Source organism: Phoxinus phoxinus, assembly GCF_949152265.1.
Source record: "Phoxinus phoxinus genome assembly, chromosome: 23".
Lineage (NCBI taxonomy): Eukaryota > Metazoa > Chordata > Actinopteri > Cypriniformes > Leuciscidae > Phoxinus > Phoxinus phoxinus.
In genome coordinates, this window is record NC_136898.1 from 9660332 (window position 1) to 9678401 (window position 18070).

The 18070-nt window shown below is 36.8% G+C and overlaps 2 protein-coding genes across 5 annotated transcripts; one reads left to right on the forward strand and one right to left on the reverse strand.

Moving 5' to 3' along the window:
* The first annotated feature begins 121 nt into the window (after positions 1–121).
* ska2 (spindle and kinetochore associated complex subunit 2) lies at positions 122–3475 on the forward strand. The gene is made up of 7 exons (XM_079599713.1): positions 122–272; positions 1818–1907; positions 1983–2159; positions 2348–2422; positions 2921–2963; positions 3084–3216; positions 3336–3475. The coding sequence occupies exons 1-7, from the start codon at positions 243–245 to the stop codon at positions 3466–3468; spliced, it is 681 nt and encodes a 226-aa protein (XP_079455839.1). The 5' UTR covers positions 122–242; the 3' UTR covers positions 3469–3475.
* A 698-nt stretch (positions 3476–4173) lies between these two features.
* tex14 (testis expressed 14, intercellular bridge forming factor) lies at positions 4174–17782 on the reverse strand. Of its 4 annotated transcripts, XM_079599711.1 has the most exons (29): positions 17656–17782; positions 17166–17348; positions 16957–17071; positions 16702–16867; positions 16273–16412; positions 15953–16037; positions 15212–15345; positions 15000–15107; positions 14146–14269; positions 13869–14047; positions 13403–13551; positions 13105–13295; positions 12070–12178; positions 11429–11970; positions 10586–10653; positions 10336–10427; positions 10027–10239; positions 9801–9898; positions 9325–9444; positions 8386–8485; positions 8234–8291; positions 7650–7801; positions 7381–7523; positions 5863–6037; positions 5630–5740; positions 5445–5535; positions 4690–4811; positions 4516–4576; positions 4174–4310 (listed from the first exon to the last, which is right to left on the reverse strand). In XM_079599711.1, the coding sequence occupies exons 2-29, from the start codon at positions 17293–17295 to the stop codon at positions 4250–4252; spliced, it is 3837 nt and encodes a 1278-aa protein (XP_079455837.1). In that variant the 5' UTR covers positions 17296–17348; positions 17656–17782; the 3' UTR covers positions 4174–4249. The 4 variants fall into 4 exon arrangements, 1 of the variants encoding a protein (XP_079455837.1); XR_013796145.1 differs by lacking the exon at positions 4174–4310 and having other exon boundaries at positions 4690–4842; XR_013796146.1 differs by lacking the exons at positions 4174–4310; positions 4516–4576 and having other exon boundaries at positions 5445–5554.
* Positions 17783–18070: the final 288 nt, after the last annotated feature.

Genomic DNA, 18070 nt, shown 5'->3' on the forward strand with positions numbered 1-18070 from the left:
TATTTGAATCACTGAATTTCGTATTCATATTTCACATTCAATTCTAAATAGTATGCGCAGTACGTACAAGACTGTACGTTAGAATTCCATCCCGAATATACCACCCCCTTTCCGCTCTTTCTCCTTCCAAACTGACCAATCACCTTCCACGCTCTCTGACAGCTGACCAATCAGAGAAGGTCTTGCGTTCTGCTGCGAGCTTTATATTTCCGGGGCTGCTTTAGGAATGTAAACTATTCAACATGGAGACAGTTGATAAGCTGGAGGCGATGGTAAGCTGTTTTTTTCAGGCAAACGTTTCCATCAAATGTTTTCCTTTGTAAAGTGACGGTATCCGTCTATTTGTTAATAATACCGGTGCCTTTACATTAGACGACGTAATGCAGAATAAAACATGAAACATTTCATGTTCTCTATATTCCTCTGTCTTTTCCTCAGGTTGGAGGGGAGAAAATTACGAAAAACATGTAGCTGGATGGCTAACTAGTGCCACAGCTAATTACATTATTTAATAATATTTACAGCAATATCAGTCTTCATGTCATTAAATTACTGTAATGCGCATATTTTGAAACGAAACCTTGGCATTCAGCCTGAAAATGTTTATTTGGTTCGATAGCTGGTCGGTAGTAACGTTACTAGTGAGAGGAGTGCGGGTGCGGGTGGGCCTGTGCGTCTGTCCGCCAAACTGTGCGCTGCAGCCCGAACTTACTCCTATACATTATTCAATAATGTTTTTATACACGTATAAACTGTTCGGGCTTATATACATCAAGTTAATGTCGTAGTTGTTATTATCTGATAAAATTCATATGAAATGGATCCGTTGCTTCTGGACGTCGCACAGATCTTTGTAAACGTTTAGTCTGTGAAGATTCTGACAATTTCTTGCATGCCTGCAAAATCTCATAAGCGTCATTTTTGTTATTCAATGATTTTAGTAAAACCTTAAATCTGTATTCATTTTATATTGGCATGTTTATATATCATTAGTACGAGGAAACGATAGGGGGCGCAGTATTAGCTTGCCAGAAATGTGTGTGTGTATATACATGTATGTATATTTATGAATAATTATGGATGTTGCCTAATAAATAAATAAGAAATGGGTGCAAAGTAGCTTTAAATAATGAACTAAATGAAATGCCATGGCAATTAAACACTCACTTTTCTGGATCTCAGCACTATAGTGTTTATGTTTTCAAATGTTTGTTAAAACTGTGTTCTTCTTCCCAGGCTTTTAATTGACATTTTTTACATGATTGTTGGATATTTCATCATGCAAAAGGACCACCCTGAATGCGTACTGTCTGTCCAGTGCCCCTTTTATATTGTACTACTGATAACCCAGTTATTAAAGCAGTGCAATGTTAAAAGGGCATTGGCCAGGGATTTTTCTCAAAGGTAGGGTCAACAGCGTGGCCAGTCACATCAATTGCTGTTAACAGGTGCTCTGACTTCATTGCACTACTGTATTGGACAGCTAGCAGTGCAATAGTATTGTCAAAGCATCTGAGAACAGCTTTGCACAATGTTTACAACTTTTCAAAGAGTTGCTCTATCTCAGTTGGCATATTGTTGTTTGTTTTCTGTTTTACAGGTTGTAATGTCTAATCCTAATTCTTGGGACCCTATCAGTATTGCCTCTGCTGTCCACTGTGTTCAGAGTAGTGCAATATTGCTAATAGGGTTTCAGGATTTAGATCGTACCCTCGTTCAGATGGGCCAATAAATGCTAAAGCCTATGAACAGCAATCAACTCCTGACTCAAATTTTATGAATGCTTACTGAATGACTTTAGATCCATGTCCTTGTAGTTCCAGAAAGCAGAAGCTGATATAGAATATGTGGAAAAACGGCTGAAATATGACTTCATGGCAAATGTGCGTGAAGCGGGCTCGTTTGAGGTAAGTTTGTATACATTTATTCATTTTAAATAATGACCGAGTCTGTTTTTCTAAATCTGTGGTTGTGGATTTCAGGGAAACCCTGTTCAGTTGCTGGAGAACCTGTCGGCGATCAAAGCGCGGCATTCGGCCCTGTGCACTCAAGTGGAGGAGATCGCAGCAGAACAGAAACAATCCATGGACTCCATACGAGCTCACTTGGACACGACAGTACAGCTGGTTCAACAGCTGCAGAATACAGCAGATGTGCAGGTATTCATTCATTAGTGCAACAAGAGCACAAGTCTAATAAAACCAAAGGGTCCTTGTCAATGTTACTACACTAGAGGCCATACACAATGATTTTACCATGGTAAAGGGAGTGTTCTTTGAAAAATAAAGTAGTTCCATGATGTTTGTGGTTCGGACTCTGTGTGCTAATGGGAATTCTGGTGTTCAAGGTTCCTCCACTGACAGAAGAAGAACAAGAAGCGAGAGATGCTCTCTGCTCATCCATTGCTGCTTTAAATGTAGAGGTTAGACAGTTTTATTAAAAAATGCTTTTTATCATAATTGCATAACTACACTACTGTTCAAAAGTTTGGGGTCCGTAAGCTTTCAAAAACACTTTTTTTTATTAAGTCAAAATACTGTAAAACCAGTAATGTTGTAAAATTACTGTTTTCTATTTGAATATAGTTTACATTGTAATTTATTCTTCTAATGGCAGGAAGCTGATTACAAAAATCAATGCTGAAAACAGTATGCTATATATTTTTGTGGAAACCGTGAATTTTTTGGTTAATAGATCATTCAAAAGAACATTTATTTGAAATGCAAAACTTTTGTAACGCAAATATCTTTGTCACTTTTGATCAATTTAATGTGTCCTTGCTGAATAACAGCATTAATGTCTAACTTTTGAACAGTATTGTATGTCTCTGTACCTATTAAAATGTTAATATTGTGGTCTTATAAGGCGAAAGCTTCTTTTTTTTTTTTAGCTATTTATGAACGCGTTTCTGTTTCTTTAGGCCATGCCGACATCAGAACCTCAAACTCAAGCACAGTCTGAATGTAAGGACAGAAGAACATCAACATAAAGCAGCAGTAACATTTTAACAATGTCAAAGGTGAACAGCATCTTTAGCCGTCTCAATAATTGTAATAAATATAATTGTTTTGTCTGTCTTACAGCACGGAACATGCATGAAGAGGTGTCTGAGGGGACATTTGAGACTGTCCCGCGTAGTGTACGTGGTAACTTGAAGCTGAATGACCTCAACATGCTCAATAAGCAGTTGTCCGAGTACTTCTCAGATAAGAACAGGTTTGTCTGGTCATGTTTAACCCTGAGCCCTAACACAATTCACAATGTAGTGAAGTTTAAGGCAACCACATGATTTCTAATGCATTTGATCTTAAGTCTTTTCATCCTTGTCACTTTAGGGGGCCGATAAGCACTCAGAGAATGAAGAAGTTAAACATGAAAGTCAGTGATTCTGCAATGAAGACCTTACAACACCTTAAACTCATTGAGCTGGATAAGAAAGGACTTCTGTCATTGCTGGCAAAGGACTGAGAAACCGGGACAAAGTAGATGCAACCCCATCAAAATGCGTAAAGCCTCGAGTTACTTCCACTTGTAGTATATTCCATTCCATAGTAAAACCCCTCTACACACACTTGAATGATGGCGTACTAGACAACATTTCAGAAACATTTGTCCTTAAAGTTCAGTACATCCATTTAATTGGGATTGCATACGAAAGAAACAAACTTTTATTTAAGGAATAAACTTAATTTCTTCAGCATTGTTATGCTGCTGTATTAAATTATATCATGACCTGGAATCATTAGATTTGTACAAGAAAGAAACTGTACAGCATAAGAGTTTATATTTTTTGTAAAGTTAAACAGGTGTTTATGTAACTTTAGATCGTCAAGATCTCAATAAAGCAAAGGAGACTGTATTTGAATGTAAGATTCAGTAAATTAATTTTTTTTTGTATGCAATAAATGTCTTTTTTATTTATATATATATATATATACCTGTTCTTTTATTTAGAAGCTTTACTAAATAACGCGACAAATAGCAATACATTTTTTGTAGCAACATCAAACAGAATGCCAAAATCATTAAAAAAAATTATATTACCTTGAACAACATCATCTGCTAGTAAATTGTAACATCAACGCTAGAACTCGAAGATGTGCATATGTTAAGAACAAGTTTAAAAGCTAAGAGGTTTTATTTGGAAAGGTCATTTTCCTTTAACAGTAAATTCAACAAAGGAACACAAGCCACATGCCTTAAGCACCTAAAATGAAAACGATTCAGATGCAAGAGACCTTGAGGAAATTCAAGAGATCGGCTCCTCTTTAACAGTGTGGTTTGATTCTGGAGGTGTGTACTCAAGAACTCTGATGATAAAACAATGAAATTACAAAAATTTTAGGGCAGGAAAGTTAGCTTGTTTTAGTTAGCAAGTTACTTGTAAAACAATTTCTAAGGCTAAAGTATTTAAAAGTCAATGGTCATTTCAATATTTCTATTATAAGCAGTAAGATTTACACTAGCACTGTATTCCTGGGGTCAAATGCATTTTATTTTGGGCTTCTTGTGCACCTGTTAGGATGGTTCTCCTGATTAGCTGCCTCACTCTTCGGTCCCAACTCATTTATGCCTTCTACAGAGAGAATCAACAGGGGTTCAACCAGTTAAACACTACACTACGTTTGAGCTTATTTACTGAACCTTTAAAGAAGGCCAAAAAAGACCCCATAACTTCTGTCCACTCACCTGTGGTCTCTATGTAGTCTCTTTCTGGACAGCCCAAGTCCCTCACATCTCCCTCTCCTTTTAGTTCAGGGGCTCTTTCTAAATCCATTCTTTTCAGATCCTCATCAAAGGTGGAGCTTGCTCTGCAAAATTTCAAAGTAGAAGTATCTTTTTCTGTTTTTTTTTAGGAGAAGAAAAAACATAATATGACGTAATAACTTGAATCCAAAAACATGAACAAAACATTCAATTAAAATAGCTGTCAGCAAGATTTTAGACTCCTTCCAAAATGTTGTACATAAAGAAATAATGCATACATATCCACCCCTTACTGCTTGTAGACTTTTAATGTACTATTCTGATTTATTTTAAAACAATGAAATCAAAATCGACAATTCTTATTTTCTATATCCATGTACATATTTGTATTTTATTTTATTTTGTGCTCATCGTTTTTAATCAAAACTAATGTTTTTTCTTGTTTGAGAAGCCTATTCACTTGGATATACGTCACAATTGGGAGGGAGGGGGATCATTTTCTGGGTCATTTATAAGTGTAAATTAAATATGCATACCTAAGTGGATAACTATCTGAGTTATAAAGACACATCAAGTGTAAATAGACCCTCATTTTTGAGGGCAACTTCGTGTTAAATATAGATTCTCTATCCAAACAGCCCTAGAATCAGGTTATTATTATATTTTTATCAACACCGTAAGAAAGTTATCAACCAATAATGTAATACCCCTTACTAAGACAAAGTATTGGGTTTTACCTCTCAGTGTCATCAAGGCTGTGACTCTTATCACTCTTTTGAGAGTTTGCATTACTTTCCATATCAGGAGAGTTAAGATCTGGATGCTGGTCTGAAAATACAAAGTAAATCTTTTTTTAAATTAAAATAACAGTCCCGATGTAGATCCGTCTCACCATATATCTGACACAGGTTTTCATCCTTACATTCTTCCTTCCTCTTTGAGATGTCTTTGAGATCTTCAAACACCTTTTCTTCAGAGGACTCTTGATGTTTAGAATCTGACGGGTCGTCACCTACTTCCTCATCATTATTCTCTACAGGAATCACAAACAGTTTGATTCTCACACCATAGCGATGGCTAAAATCAATAATACTTTAACAATACATCCCATAATGAATTTTTGGAACACTATAGCAGTGAATTATAAATGCACACTGTCAATAGGATGCTCCATGTCTTCACTGGTCTCCTGGCTGGTCTCAGTGGTCTGTCTTGCTCCAGAGCTGGCAGTGGTGAACTCTGCATTACAACTAGAGGGAGAGTCTGTTTCCTCCTTAGACATTTCTCTTTTAAATGGAGACTGCAGGACGCTAGACACAGAAGGATTCGTCTGAAAATAGATGCAGGATATCAGTAATGTAATAGCTGTGAATATATTGATGCAAATATAAGATAACGGAACATTTACTTTTGTCAGATGAAAGCTTCTATAACAAAACAATAAGCATTTGTATATAATACAAATATTTGTAGTTAAAAACTTTTTGAGTGAACTCAAGCTGCCAAAACATGCATTGAAGACGTCAATATTGAAGATATTTGATGGCTATAATGTGCTATCATATTCTCCCAGCAGTCAACATGAGATTTAAAAGCACATATTAGACTATTAGAAATGCACTGATGTAGATATTGGCTGATAACTGATAATTTATATATTAATTTGAAGCCAATAACTGAAATATAGGTCAATTAGATATTATCATTCTACATTTAGAGACTGATAAAAAAAAAAAACACACACATTAAAAGTCTAAATTGGTAATAATATTAATAATAATTATAACATATAAAGGTTAATAAAAAATAATGAATGAAATTATACACGCCTATAGCCAGCATTCTTTTATGCAATAAAATGAGACCAATACAACAAAGATTATAGAAACAAAATGCATGTGTGTCCTGGACAATAAACAGGCTCTGAGTAGACATTTTATTTGTTTAACATTAGTCAGGCCAACTAGTATTAATAATTTGGAGTGTTCATTTAAAGGTGCAGTCTGTAAGAATGACATAGGTACTGCAGTCCAAATTCAAAATACCGGAGATCGTTGTTCCCCTGACCCCTCCTCCTCAGACTTGACGTTCACGCGGGTTGCCAGTGTGAGACACGCAACAGGAACAAGCCCAATTGACAATGAAAGCCGAGGAGATCACACTGTTAGGTGATGACTTGATTTATCCGTGTTTTAATATGCTCTCGTTCATAGAGATTTTTAGATGGATACCGAGGCTTTTTAGGTTGCGTAGAATCTGCAATCTCTGATCCAGTTTGTTTGCTGGCTGCAATACGCTGTGTTTCGTGCCAACTCGCATCCCGGGGTGTCGAAGTATTATTGGGTGAACTGGCAATGGGCGAGATCACACAGACCAAAACAAAAACAGACATTCCAACACGGAACCCATTTTTCTAGTAAAATAACAGGCTGTAGCAATGTTTTTCAGAGAAACGAGTATGTGAACTCAGTTTCCTAAATATCTGCAAACATATTGGTATTTTTATGCTTTAGTAGAGTGAAAAAGTTACATACAGCACTTTTAAGTATAAATGATCAGTCTAATTGACTTATCGGATTGATACAGATAACATTATAAAAACACATATCGTCCGATACCCATGTGACCGTTGATATATTTCATAAATGTATTATTCAAATATGATTGACTGACATTGCTGCTGTCTCCTGCGCTGGCTGTGGCGTAACTCTCTGTGCAGACAGTGTGAGATGGAGCACTGCCATGTAGTGATGTATCCAACAGGCTCTGGAGGTGAGGGAGGGGCTCATCTTGCACATCTTGAAGAGTCCTTCGACCTGTAATTAAACAGTGTGCACAATTACATAAAACTGGCCAACAGAGTGTACTCTGAATTTTGATTAATCCTAAAAGTACTGAAGCCTAAGTTGCTGCATGTTATATTTTTCTGATTCACTTCATACCTTTTGGGCTGCGTGGGGTGCTGTTGCAGGGTGGATGTCCTCTGCTGTGATGGATTGGCGGGGCTTCAGCGGACCCCAGACACTTTTGGCGCTGGGCCGGTGAATAGGTTATGCTGGAGAGGTCCGCAATCTCAACGAAGTCTTGCAAACAACTGATCAAACAAATAAACCAAAGCACAGAGGACAGACTCAGCCAAAGGAAGTTTTATCAGCCAAGGACTCAACAGACAAAATACACTACATTTCAAAAGTTTTGGGTTGGTAAGAAAGTCTCTAATGCTCAGCAAGACTGCATTTACTTCATCAACAAACAGTAAAATTGTTTCTATTCTTTAACGAATACAAAGTTAAAAAACAGCATTTATTTAAAATAGAAATCTTTCATAACTGTATAAATATAAATGTCTATACTGTCATTTGTGATCATTTTAATGTGTCCACGCTGAAAAATGTCTTACTAACCCCAAATATTTGAACTTGTACACTTAATAAAAAAATCATACTTATTACAACAAATCAATTCCATCTGCTGTTGAGCTTTGCGTGAAATGCTTAATTTATTTTACCTGAGAATAGGAATGTACCTGTGCAAAGGGGTAATGGATTCAGACTCCTTTGAGTCCTCTTGGGCAAGCTGGTATTCTGGATAATAATAAGGGTGATAGGTTAGAAAAAATGACAAACTTTACCCACAAAACTGGTAATACAATGATTGCAGAGTGTTTCATCTGTATACCACTCAGACTGTTTTCTACAGCTTGTTTTTCTTCTGCTGGAGATGTGCTGGCTTGACACACCTCCATTGTGACGTCCAACCCATCCTCTGAGCTCAGTGACTAACAAATAAAGGGTTTACGAAAAACATTGACTTTATTCTTCTATTTTTTTGGCCCGGTTGCACAGACAGGGCTTAGACTAAATCAGGACTAGGCCTTAGTTTAATTAGGACATCTACGTAGATTTTATAAACGTGCCTTAGAAAAAAATATTTCTGGTGTGCATCTTGACACAAAACAATGGCACGACGAGCTGCGACTTCACTGCTCACACTATACATGTGAAATATGCACTAAAACATTTTGGTTGATTACAATGAATTCTAGGCATATAATTAATTATTAACAGTCTATAATATATCCGAAAACTGCAATAATTAGTCAATGAAAATACACTCCATTTTGCAACACGAACTGGAGGTAAGCAACAGTAATTTGTAGCTAGTTTGAACTTAAAGATCTCCCTCTTTTCATTTTTGTTGCTGCAGATGAAATGGTTAAACTTCTGTTTTCGCACAGGCGCAGTGAGGGAAAAAACACTGAGTTTGGGGCAATCGGTTCATAGCTCTGCTTCAACTGTGCGATATAGTCACGAGGAGCGAACAAAATTTCTAACATGCCAGAAATTCATCCGACCATCCGATTGCCTCATGTGGTTAGGTTAATCGCCTCTCGTTTCTCCCTGTACACTGCACGAACACTGCACGACAAACGACGCACGACAAAGCTGAAAATCGGCCCAACCCGAAAAAGAGTCGCACGAGTCAGAATTCGGCTCAAAATCGGACGAAAATCACACAGTGTATGCCCGCCTTTAGTCTGGGACTAGCTTAAGCCTTGTCTGTGAAACTAGGGGTTAGAGTGTTATATGACAAAACTAACTTAATGTCCACTCTCACCTGAGAATGCTCTTCACCAGATGATGTGCTTTTGGACAGGTGGTGTTTGGGTGTGCAGAACACACTAGATGGCTCTAAAGGGGTCTGTGTATAACCTGAAGTATCCGAACTTCCTTCATCCTTTGGACACAACAGACATTAAATAGTACATTAAACCTACAACATGTTACATATGCAGAAATTGTATATTTGTTAATACATTTTTCTTTCATAATTTACTTTCAAATGACCATTTATTAAACTCCCCCAGCTCTTATTAAACAGCCTTAAACTATTACAAAAAAGCTGTTTTTGTTACTGTACCTTTAAAACTTTTACATGAAAAAGAAAACTGTTATGATAACCTTTTTGCAAGTGAAATATGTAAACTCGTCAAGATGATGAATACCGAATGTAAATGTGGGCGGTTGTGTTTTAATGGGGGGGAAAAAACTTTAACGAACCGACAAATATAAATAAAGGTTATAGTTTATCACCTCAGTTTGGCTTGTAGCCTCCAGCACTCCATTGGTCACGTCAAAAGTTTGATTGATAGTATGGTAGTTTGTGCTCTCCTCACTATCACTCTGAATACCTGGCCGTAAATAGAATTTGAAAATGAGTTATAATTATTTAAAAATGGAATTTAATACTAAATGTAACCAAAATAAAACCCGAATATATGAAATATCTTAACAGCAATTTCAGGCACAGCTCTATTACCAGCAAAACTCTTGAACCGTTGCTCCAAATCAGTGCTTTCCTGGGTCTCAGATTCCGGGTAGCTGTTCACACTATGTCTGATGTTGTGTCTCTGCCAGTCCTGTAGGTGAAGCTGTTGCTCCTCTACATCCTCACTGTCACTGCTGCCCACAGCACCCAGTGGTTTCCCCAAACGCCCACGTGCCATTAGGGCCACCATTTCACTAACATCACCTGTACCGGCACACAGGACAGATCACATACCTTTTCAACACTTTTCTTATTAAACTGCACATGAAGAAAATTAATTGAGTGGCTGCTGTCTCTCACTGGTCCATGTGGGTTTTGTTTGGTAATGTTCTGCGAGAGATTGGTGTGCTCTGTCTTTCTGGGTCTCCGACAACCCAAGTTGCACATTTAACCTGAAAGAGATGTATTTGCTTATTTTTGTCATTCTCTTGCCTATTTGCTCATATATCTTTTCTGTTGTTGCCAAACTTGCCATCCTATCTATTATACTCCTTTTTTGTATATGACTTGTATTAGTCTTTTTCTGCTAATGCACTTGGTACTGTTGTACCTCTGACGTCCTGTCTGCTGCTGTCCTCTCTTTGTTGCTTCGACTCTCTTGAAGTCACTTTTCTCCTCCTGTAAATAAAGTTTTTTCTATATATTATTTAAATCATCAATATACACTGATTGCTATTCCATTTATTTTTTGTTAGTAGCTGATCTTTGTTAGTGGTAATTGTCACTAATTTAGTTTAACATGTAACTCCCAGCTAGTAGAGTGTGTGTGTGTGTGTGTGTGTCTACACTACCGTTCAAAAGTTTGAGATCTAACCTTTTTTAAGATCAGTACTATTATTCAGCAAGAACACATTATATTGATCAAACACGAAATAAAGACTATTACATTGTTACCTATAATTTCTATTTCAAATCAATGCTGTTATTTTGAACTTTCTATTAATCAAAGAATCCTGGGGAAAAGTATATCACAGTTTCCACAAAGATTTTAAGCAGCACAATTGTTTGATGATAATAAATGTTTCTTTAGCAGCAAATCAGCATATTCGAATGATTTCTGAAGGATCATGTCACATGTGACACTAAAGACATAAGTAATGATGCTGAAAATTCAGCTTTCCCAACACAGGAATAAATAACATTTTAAAATATATTACAATAGAAAATAGTTATTTTAAATTGTAATAATATTTAATACAATATTACTGTTTCACTGTTTTTTTAAAATAAAATAAATGCAGCATTGGTGACCGTAAGAGACTTCTTTCAAAAACATTAAAAATCGAACTGACCCCAAACTTTTTAGCAATTCATATTTATAATATTTTTTTTAGCATTGCAAAGCACACACTTCACCTTTAACGCTGTGACATTTGAGGATGTGTGCACATACCTGTACACTACTAGGATAGGACGTGCTCTCAAAGCTCTCATCTTGAGCTGAACTGTACTGACTGACCTCGTCATCTGCATTAATGGTCAAATCGTGTATATAACTTTTGGACGGTGGCCCGAAAGCCTTCCAAACACTATCACTGCGCTCTTTCTCCATGTTCACCCTCTTCACCACAGCATCCATCTCGTCAAAGCATGGGGTGCTCAATCGAGTCGCCTCCAAATTATCCAGACTCTGCTCAGCTTGCTGTAGAAGAACCTCAGACACTTTAAGGTTGAGAACAATGGAGCCAGTATGCTTTGAGATGGAGCTACTGATTGCCAGATCCTTGTCAGTATCAATATAGTTAGAACAAGATGGTTCAGAGAGTGGAGCATGATGGGTAATAGGCCATTCATGCAATGGAGTGTTTTCATGATGCAAAATATCCCAGTGGAGGTCATCAGCATCTGAGGTGGACTTCTCTTCTTCTGTGTAGATTCTTTCTAGGTGATGTTCCTGGATCTCATTGTGTAATGCAGTCCTGCAGTTCTGATATACTAAAAGGAAAGTATAAGACAATCAAAGTATAGCAGGCACTTTCTTGCAAAAGTGATCATTTTCTAGGCTCTAAAAGTTTCCCTGGATGGAAATCTCACCAGCTCCGTCTTGCTCTTTGGCCTGATTAATGTCAGTGTTCCATCCAGGAATGCACTGAAGAGCCGACCAAGAGTTCCATCCACTTCTCTTATTCTCGCTTCTTATCTCCTGCAGCAGATTAGATTGCACTATTCACTTTCATGCTATCACATATTATCTCTGTATACCTGGAAAAACTTTGCACAACTTGACATTAATAGTTCTTTATAATAATTCAATTGTAAAATAACTAAGAAAGAAAAAATAAAATATATAAATAAAATAAATAAAAATAAAGGCCAATAAAAGACATACACTACCATTCAAAATGTTGGGTTCAGGAAGATTTGTCACATATTTACCCATGTCTTGTCTTGACCTTTGTTGTATTTCATGTCCTAGTCCTCGTTTCCTTGTTAAGCCTGTTTGCCCCTGTGTGTATATAGCCCTTTTGTTTCTCTAGTGCTTTGTTAGTTGTTGTTTCATGGTAGATCGTATTCGTGTTTTGGGTCAGATGTTCTGTCATTCATGTGGAGATTTGTTGTTTAAAAATTAGTGTGCAAGTGGATTCTCTCTCTGCCTGATCTCTCAGCATTCGTAACTATTTGTTTTTGATTAAAAATTATTAAATGCTGTTCTTTAAAACTTTCTATTCATGGTTTCCACAAACCAATTAAGCAGCTCAACTGTTTTCAACATGCTTCTTGAGCAGCAAACCAGCATATTAGAATGATTTCTGAAGGAACGTGTGACACCGAAGACTGGAGTAATTGCTACTGAAAAATGCAGCTTTGCCATCAAAGATATAAATTGCAGGAATAAAAGGTATTCAAACAGAAAACAGTTATTTTAAACTGTAATATTTCACAATATGACTATTTTTAATGTATTTTTGTCAAATAAATGCAGCCTTGATGAGCATAAGAGAATTTCAGGAACATTACAAAAGAATCTAACCCACTCTAAACTTTTGAGTGGTAGTGTACATCTAGAAAAGAGATGCACTTGCAGTTGAAGCAGATTGATGAGAAACATAACTAAACCCATGTACAAACTCTGATATAACAGCGTAGATTGTAGCACAGATCGTGCAGGCTGCCGGTCCTGTGCTGGGCTCTGTGCTGGAGGCCAGTCTGCAGGAACTGGTAATAAGGCTCCGACACGGCAGGGTGTGCTATCAGAGCTTGACCGGCCTCTACTGACCGTTTTATGCAACGTGGGTCCGTGGGTCCCCATGGCACAGCATCTGTACAAAGCAACAACCACAAGTTACAAACTAGTGACACAAAAAGAGATCTATCACACAAGCTTTACATTAAAGATGACAGACAGTTTTCATCACATGACCTGTACCTGTATAGATCTCCTGTATAAGGGCGCACACACTATAGAGATCAGCTTTTCCTGTACATGCTCTACATCTAATCACTTCCGGAGCTGCCCAGTTTATTAGGCTGAGAGGCACAGGAACAGGAGGCGGGCTGTAGGGGCATGTTCCCTCACTGTAGTTGGAAAACATATCAAATGACTAAAGATTAAAAATACATGCTGTAAAGGCCCATTCACACCAAGAATGATAACTATAAAGAAAACTTAAACGATAAGAATATTAGCACCGACACCAGCAACTGATATTATTCTGTTTAATCTGGATTTTAGAACTATATCTTTATCAATATCATAATAGTTATCATCCTTGGTGTGAATGGAATGTCCATAATGAATATAAACTATTTAATTGACACATTTCATTAATTCAAATGATTCAAAATGTATAGTCTATATATTTTAATATGTGGTTTTTGCAATGACCGTGTACCTGGGCACCATGAACCCGAGGCCCGTAACCTTGGCAACTCCAGGGTGTACTATGAGTACAGTGTGTGAGGAAAGGGCCCGGAGCACCAGAGATCGGCCGTTCAGGTACATTAACACCTCACACACCTGTAGCACCACAGATAACAGGTCAACCAGCTGTAGTAGAGGAAACTCATCCCGCTGCAGAGTGTGGAAATAAACAAAGAACGCAGTTAAAACAAAACCACTTCAGTCATGTACTGTATAAATTTGTGCTTTCTGAAATGCTCAATTATTACCTTTTGATGAAGCAGACTGTACAGGGATCCTACATTCACTCTCTCATAGACCAGCCTTGTGCTATCCAGGCCAGCGGACATACTCACAGCCATCAGCATCAGCATGTGCGGGTGAGACACCTGACTACAGAGGACATCATAGAAATCATGGCTAATGCACAGTGTATTTATATAACAAATAACAATGCAGGAAAATAAACATAGGTTTCAAATTACATATATGATGATAAACATTTTCCTTTTGGGGTGAAGTATTCCCTCTAAACAATTTTGGACATTTTGACTTAAGTTAAAGTCAACATGAAATCAAAATGGACCTTATTCAATTTGTTGATAAATGTCACTGGTTTAGCGCATTAATCTAATCAGGGCTATTATAGTTAACTAAAACTAAAACCATTAAAAAAAAAATGTGTTACTTGAAATAAATGTTAACTGAAACAAAATCAAATATTAAAAAAACGCATTTTATTTCAGCAAGCTTCAGTAGCTAGCCAAGGCAACATTTCTTATTTTTATTTGGTTTAACTTGAAGTACTAAAAAACTTTAACTAAAACTGAAATAAAAATGTATTTCAAAAAAATTTATAGACATATATATATATATATATTTAATTCCCAAATCGATAAAATATACATGATTTTCCATTCAGTTTCACAAAGAAATATTATTTTTCTAATGATCCCAGTTCAAATGAAGTAACTTATAAGGGAAAACCATTTAAATGAACAAAAATTTTGTAAAAAAAAAACTATGATACAAAAAAACAGTCCTATCGTCTAAAGAAGTTAACTGTTGAGTTTGTCAAACTGTTTTGTAGCTTTTTTTTCTCTCCGAATTTTTATAGTCTTACCAGCAATACTCCTGCTCAGAAATGAGTAGATCCAGAAGACCATCTTTTTCTTCACATTTTTGATCATGTAGCTCTTTAACAGTGACACGACATCCTTTCCAACTGTAACTAAGGCATGGTTAAACAAAAAAATGCTGTTATATCCATTACATCTTTTCTCTGATGGGACTTCAATAGCATATTTAAAAAGGTCATTCATTACAATGTCTTACTTGGTCATACGTATGAAAGATCCACACATAAATGAATTGAGGGGCTCATCATTAGCTTGACCTAAGTCCCCGTCACATATCAAGGGCACCGACGCAGCCAATCCCAGACTCAGTCCTGGCTTCTCAAAGCATAACTAATGATTAAAGAAAAAAGAAAAAAGATCCTAACAACAGCTCACTGGGATTAAGCTGTCAAAGTTAAAGGACATTGTGTTTAGTAGCTTTACTGTGCTAATGAGAAGAGGAATCGTAAAAGGATAGTTCACCTAAACCTTTTTTTAAATTCTGTCATTATTCACTCTTGTTCCAAACCTGTATGGCTTTCTATCTTCTGCGGAACATAAATTAAGGTATTTTGGAGAATGATGTTAATCAAACAGTTTCGGTTCCCATTGACTTCCATTGTGCTTGTTGTCTATATATGTCAATGGGAACCGAAACTTTTTGGTAACCAACATTCTTCAAAATATCTTCTTTTGTTTTCCACAAAAGAAGAAAGTCATACAGGTTTGGAACGACATAAGTAAATTATGAAAGAATTTTAAATTGATTGGTTGAACTATTCCTTAAATTCTTTCAATCATTGTAATAGTAATCTAGGATTTAAAACATAGTTTGTTCATTGATATAAAATGGTTTATAAAAATGACCAAAAAATGTGTATTCTTAGTATGTTCAAGGGTTGTTCAGGGTTAACCTTCTCAAAATACTTGCAAGAGAGAAAAAAATGTGTACACAAACCTTTCCATAGCCAAAACACTGCATCATCATATCACAGGCAGACATCTTATAGCTAGTTTTATTTTCATGACTGAGCTCATATCTCCTAAAGAAAAGGACACAAACAAAAAGTGAAAGAATTTTTACTTTCACTTTTTTACTAAAAACACTGTACTTTTACTAAAAGTACTGTATTGAGTTTCCATTTGATGTGCAATCTGAGTATTAAATCACTGTCCTACGTAGGTGTTATAACTTTCTCATTCTCAAGAATAAATGACACTATAACAAAGAGATTGAAAGTGTTCACTGATGGAGATCAATAGTACTGCAGATCTTACCAAGGAAGCAAGAGCTTGAGCAGGGATGGAGAGTTCAGGAGAGTCTTTGAGGAAGTAGGGGAGGAACGCACATCCCCGGACAGATGCGTCTGCAACAACCTCTGCATTTGAGATTCGCATCTCTTCAGAAAAGCAAGCATCTGTAGATAAGGAAGAACAATTAGTCAAATTGCATCTTTACACTGCAGAAGCTGCATCTGAAGCAGCAAGTACAGCACAATAAGATGCATTACACAGACTTATAAATGCATGTACATAGAAATTACAATTGCAGAAATGTGATGTTTTAAATATGAAACTATGAAAATGTTGACAGTATAAAATTGTAAATAAAAACATCTAAAATAATAAATGATATCATGACAAAGACAAAGATTAAGGCTGTACTGATGCTGCATTTTATCTATACTGAACCAAAGCAGCACAGACCTTTGGGCTGTCCTCCTGAGCACCTGCCTCGGCCCAGTCCTTCGGAGTCCGGCCCTGATCATCATGGAGACGCAGGTCCCCGCCAGCATCCAGCAGTGAACTCAGGAGCCAGGGATCACAAGAGAAAACTGCAGCATGGATGGGGGTACTTCCATCATTACAGCGGCTGGTGGACATACGCATCACACATGAGATAGTATGCTATTTTTCATATTCATGCAATCATGCAATGATTATGTGAAGGTTTGGCCTTACTGATTTGGGTTTGCTCCATACTGCAGAAGTTTCTCTGCTACACTGCCATAGCCGAGGAGAGACGCGCAAAAGAGTGGTGTCTGTCCAAGGTGGTTCATGCTGTCAACTCCCACACCTATGGAAGGTGGCATACAAAAAAGCATTAAGGGAACATGCACAATCCACATAAAAATAATTTGAAATGTCCCTGAGATGTAACTTATTTAAACCTTTTTTGAGAACTTTCTCCACTTTTGCTACTTTTTTATCAATTGTGTATCTGTGTAGGCGGGCTGGTAACCCTTCACTTTTCACAGTGCCCAGGAGCACCGGGCAGGGCATTGGCTGAACCCCTGTCATGATGCTGATGTCCAATGGATCAAGTATGTTTCCAGAGATTTCTTCTTCCTCACCTGTAAACCATAATTTAGGCCTAAAGTTAACGTTACTAGGTCGAACAGTTTTAACATAGAAACCTTACGTTAACCTAACGAGAGATTAACACATGTTTGCTTAACATTGTTTACTGACTAATTACAGTTGCAGTCAGAAAGTTAAAAAAAAAACGAGAACTAATCAGCGAAGTATGTTATATCGTTACTAAAACCGACGTACATTTTAAATGTAATCACCGTAACGTTACATCTATGCTAGCAAGCGGACAAAATTAGACAAAGCTAATTTAATCTGAATATTCATATTTATCGCACTATGATTTACCAGTTCAGGACGAGTTTAGTTGACTTTCGCTCATTTAAAATGAGTTTTGAAATAAGTACTTCGTCTTCGATATTCTGTAATGTATTTCACGCGCTCACTCGTTCTTGATGATTCTATTGGACGTTGGGAAACGGCGGATGGATACTATTAGATTAATCTTGAAATATCGACATTTCAGGTGTTTTATTTCATTAGAATCGATTCGAAGTATTTCAAATAGTGATTTTATGTTTTGTTTAGACTTCATAAATAGACTTCATAAACTTAAAGTGATAATCCAATTTGTTAACAAAGCATTGTGATTGATACGCACTATTTCTCCTTCTGCTTTCTCCCTCCGCGCAAATATGTTGCAAAGCAAGACCAGAGTGTCACTCACTCACTCTCAGAGCCTCAGCTCTCAATAACAAAGTAA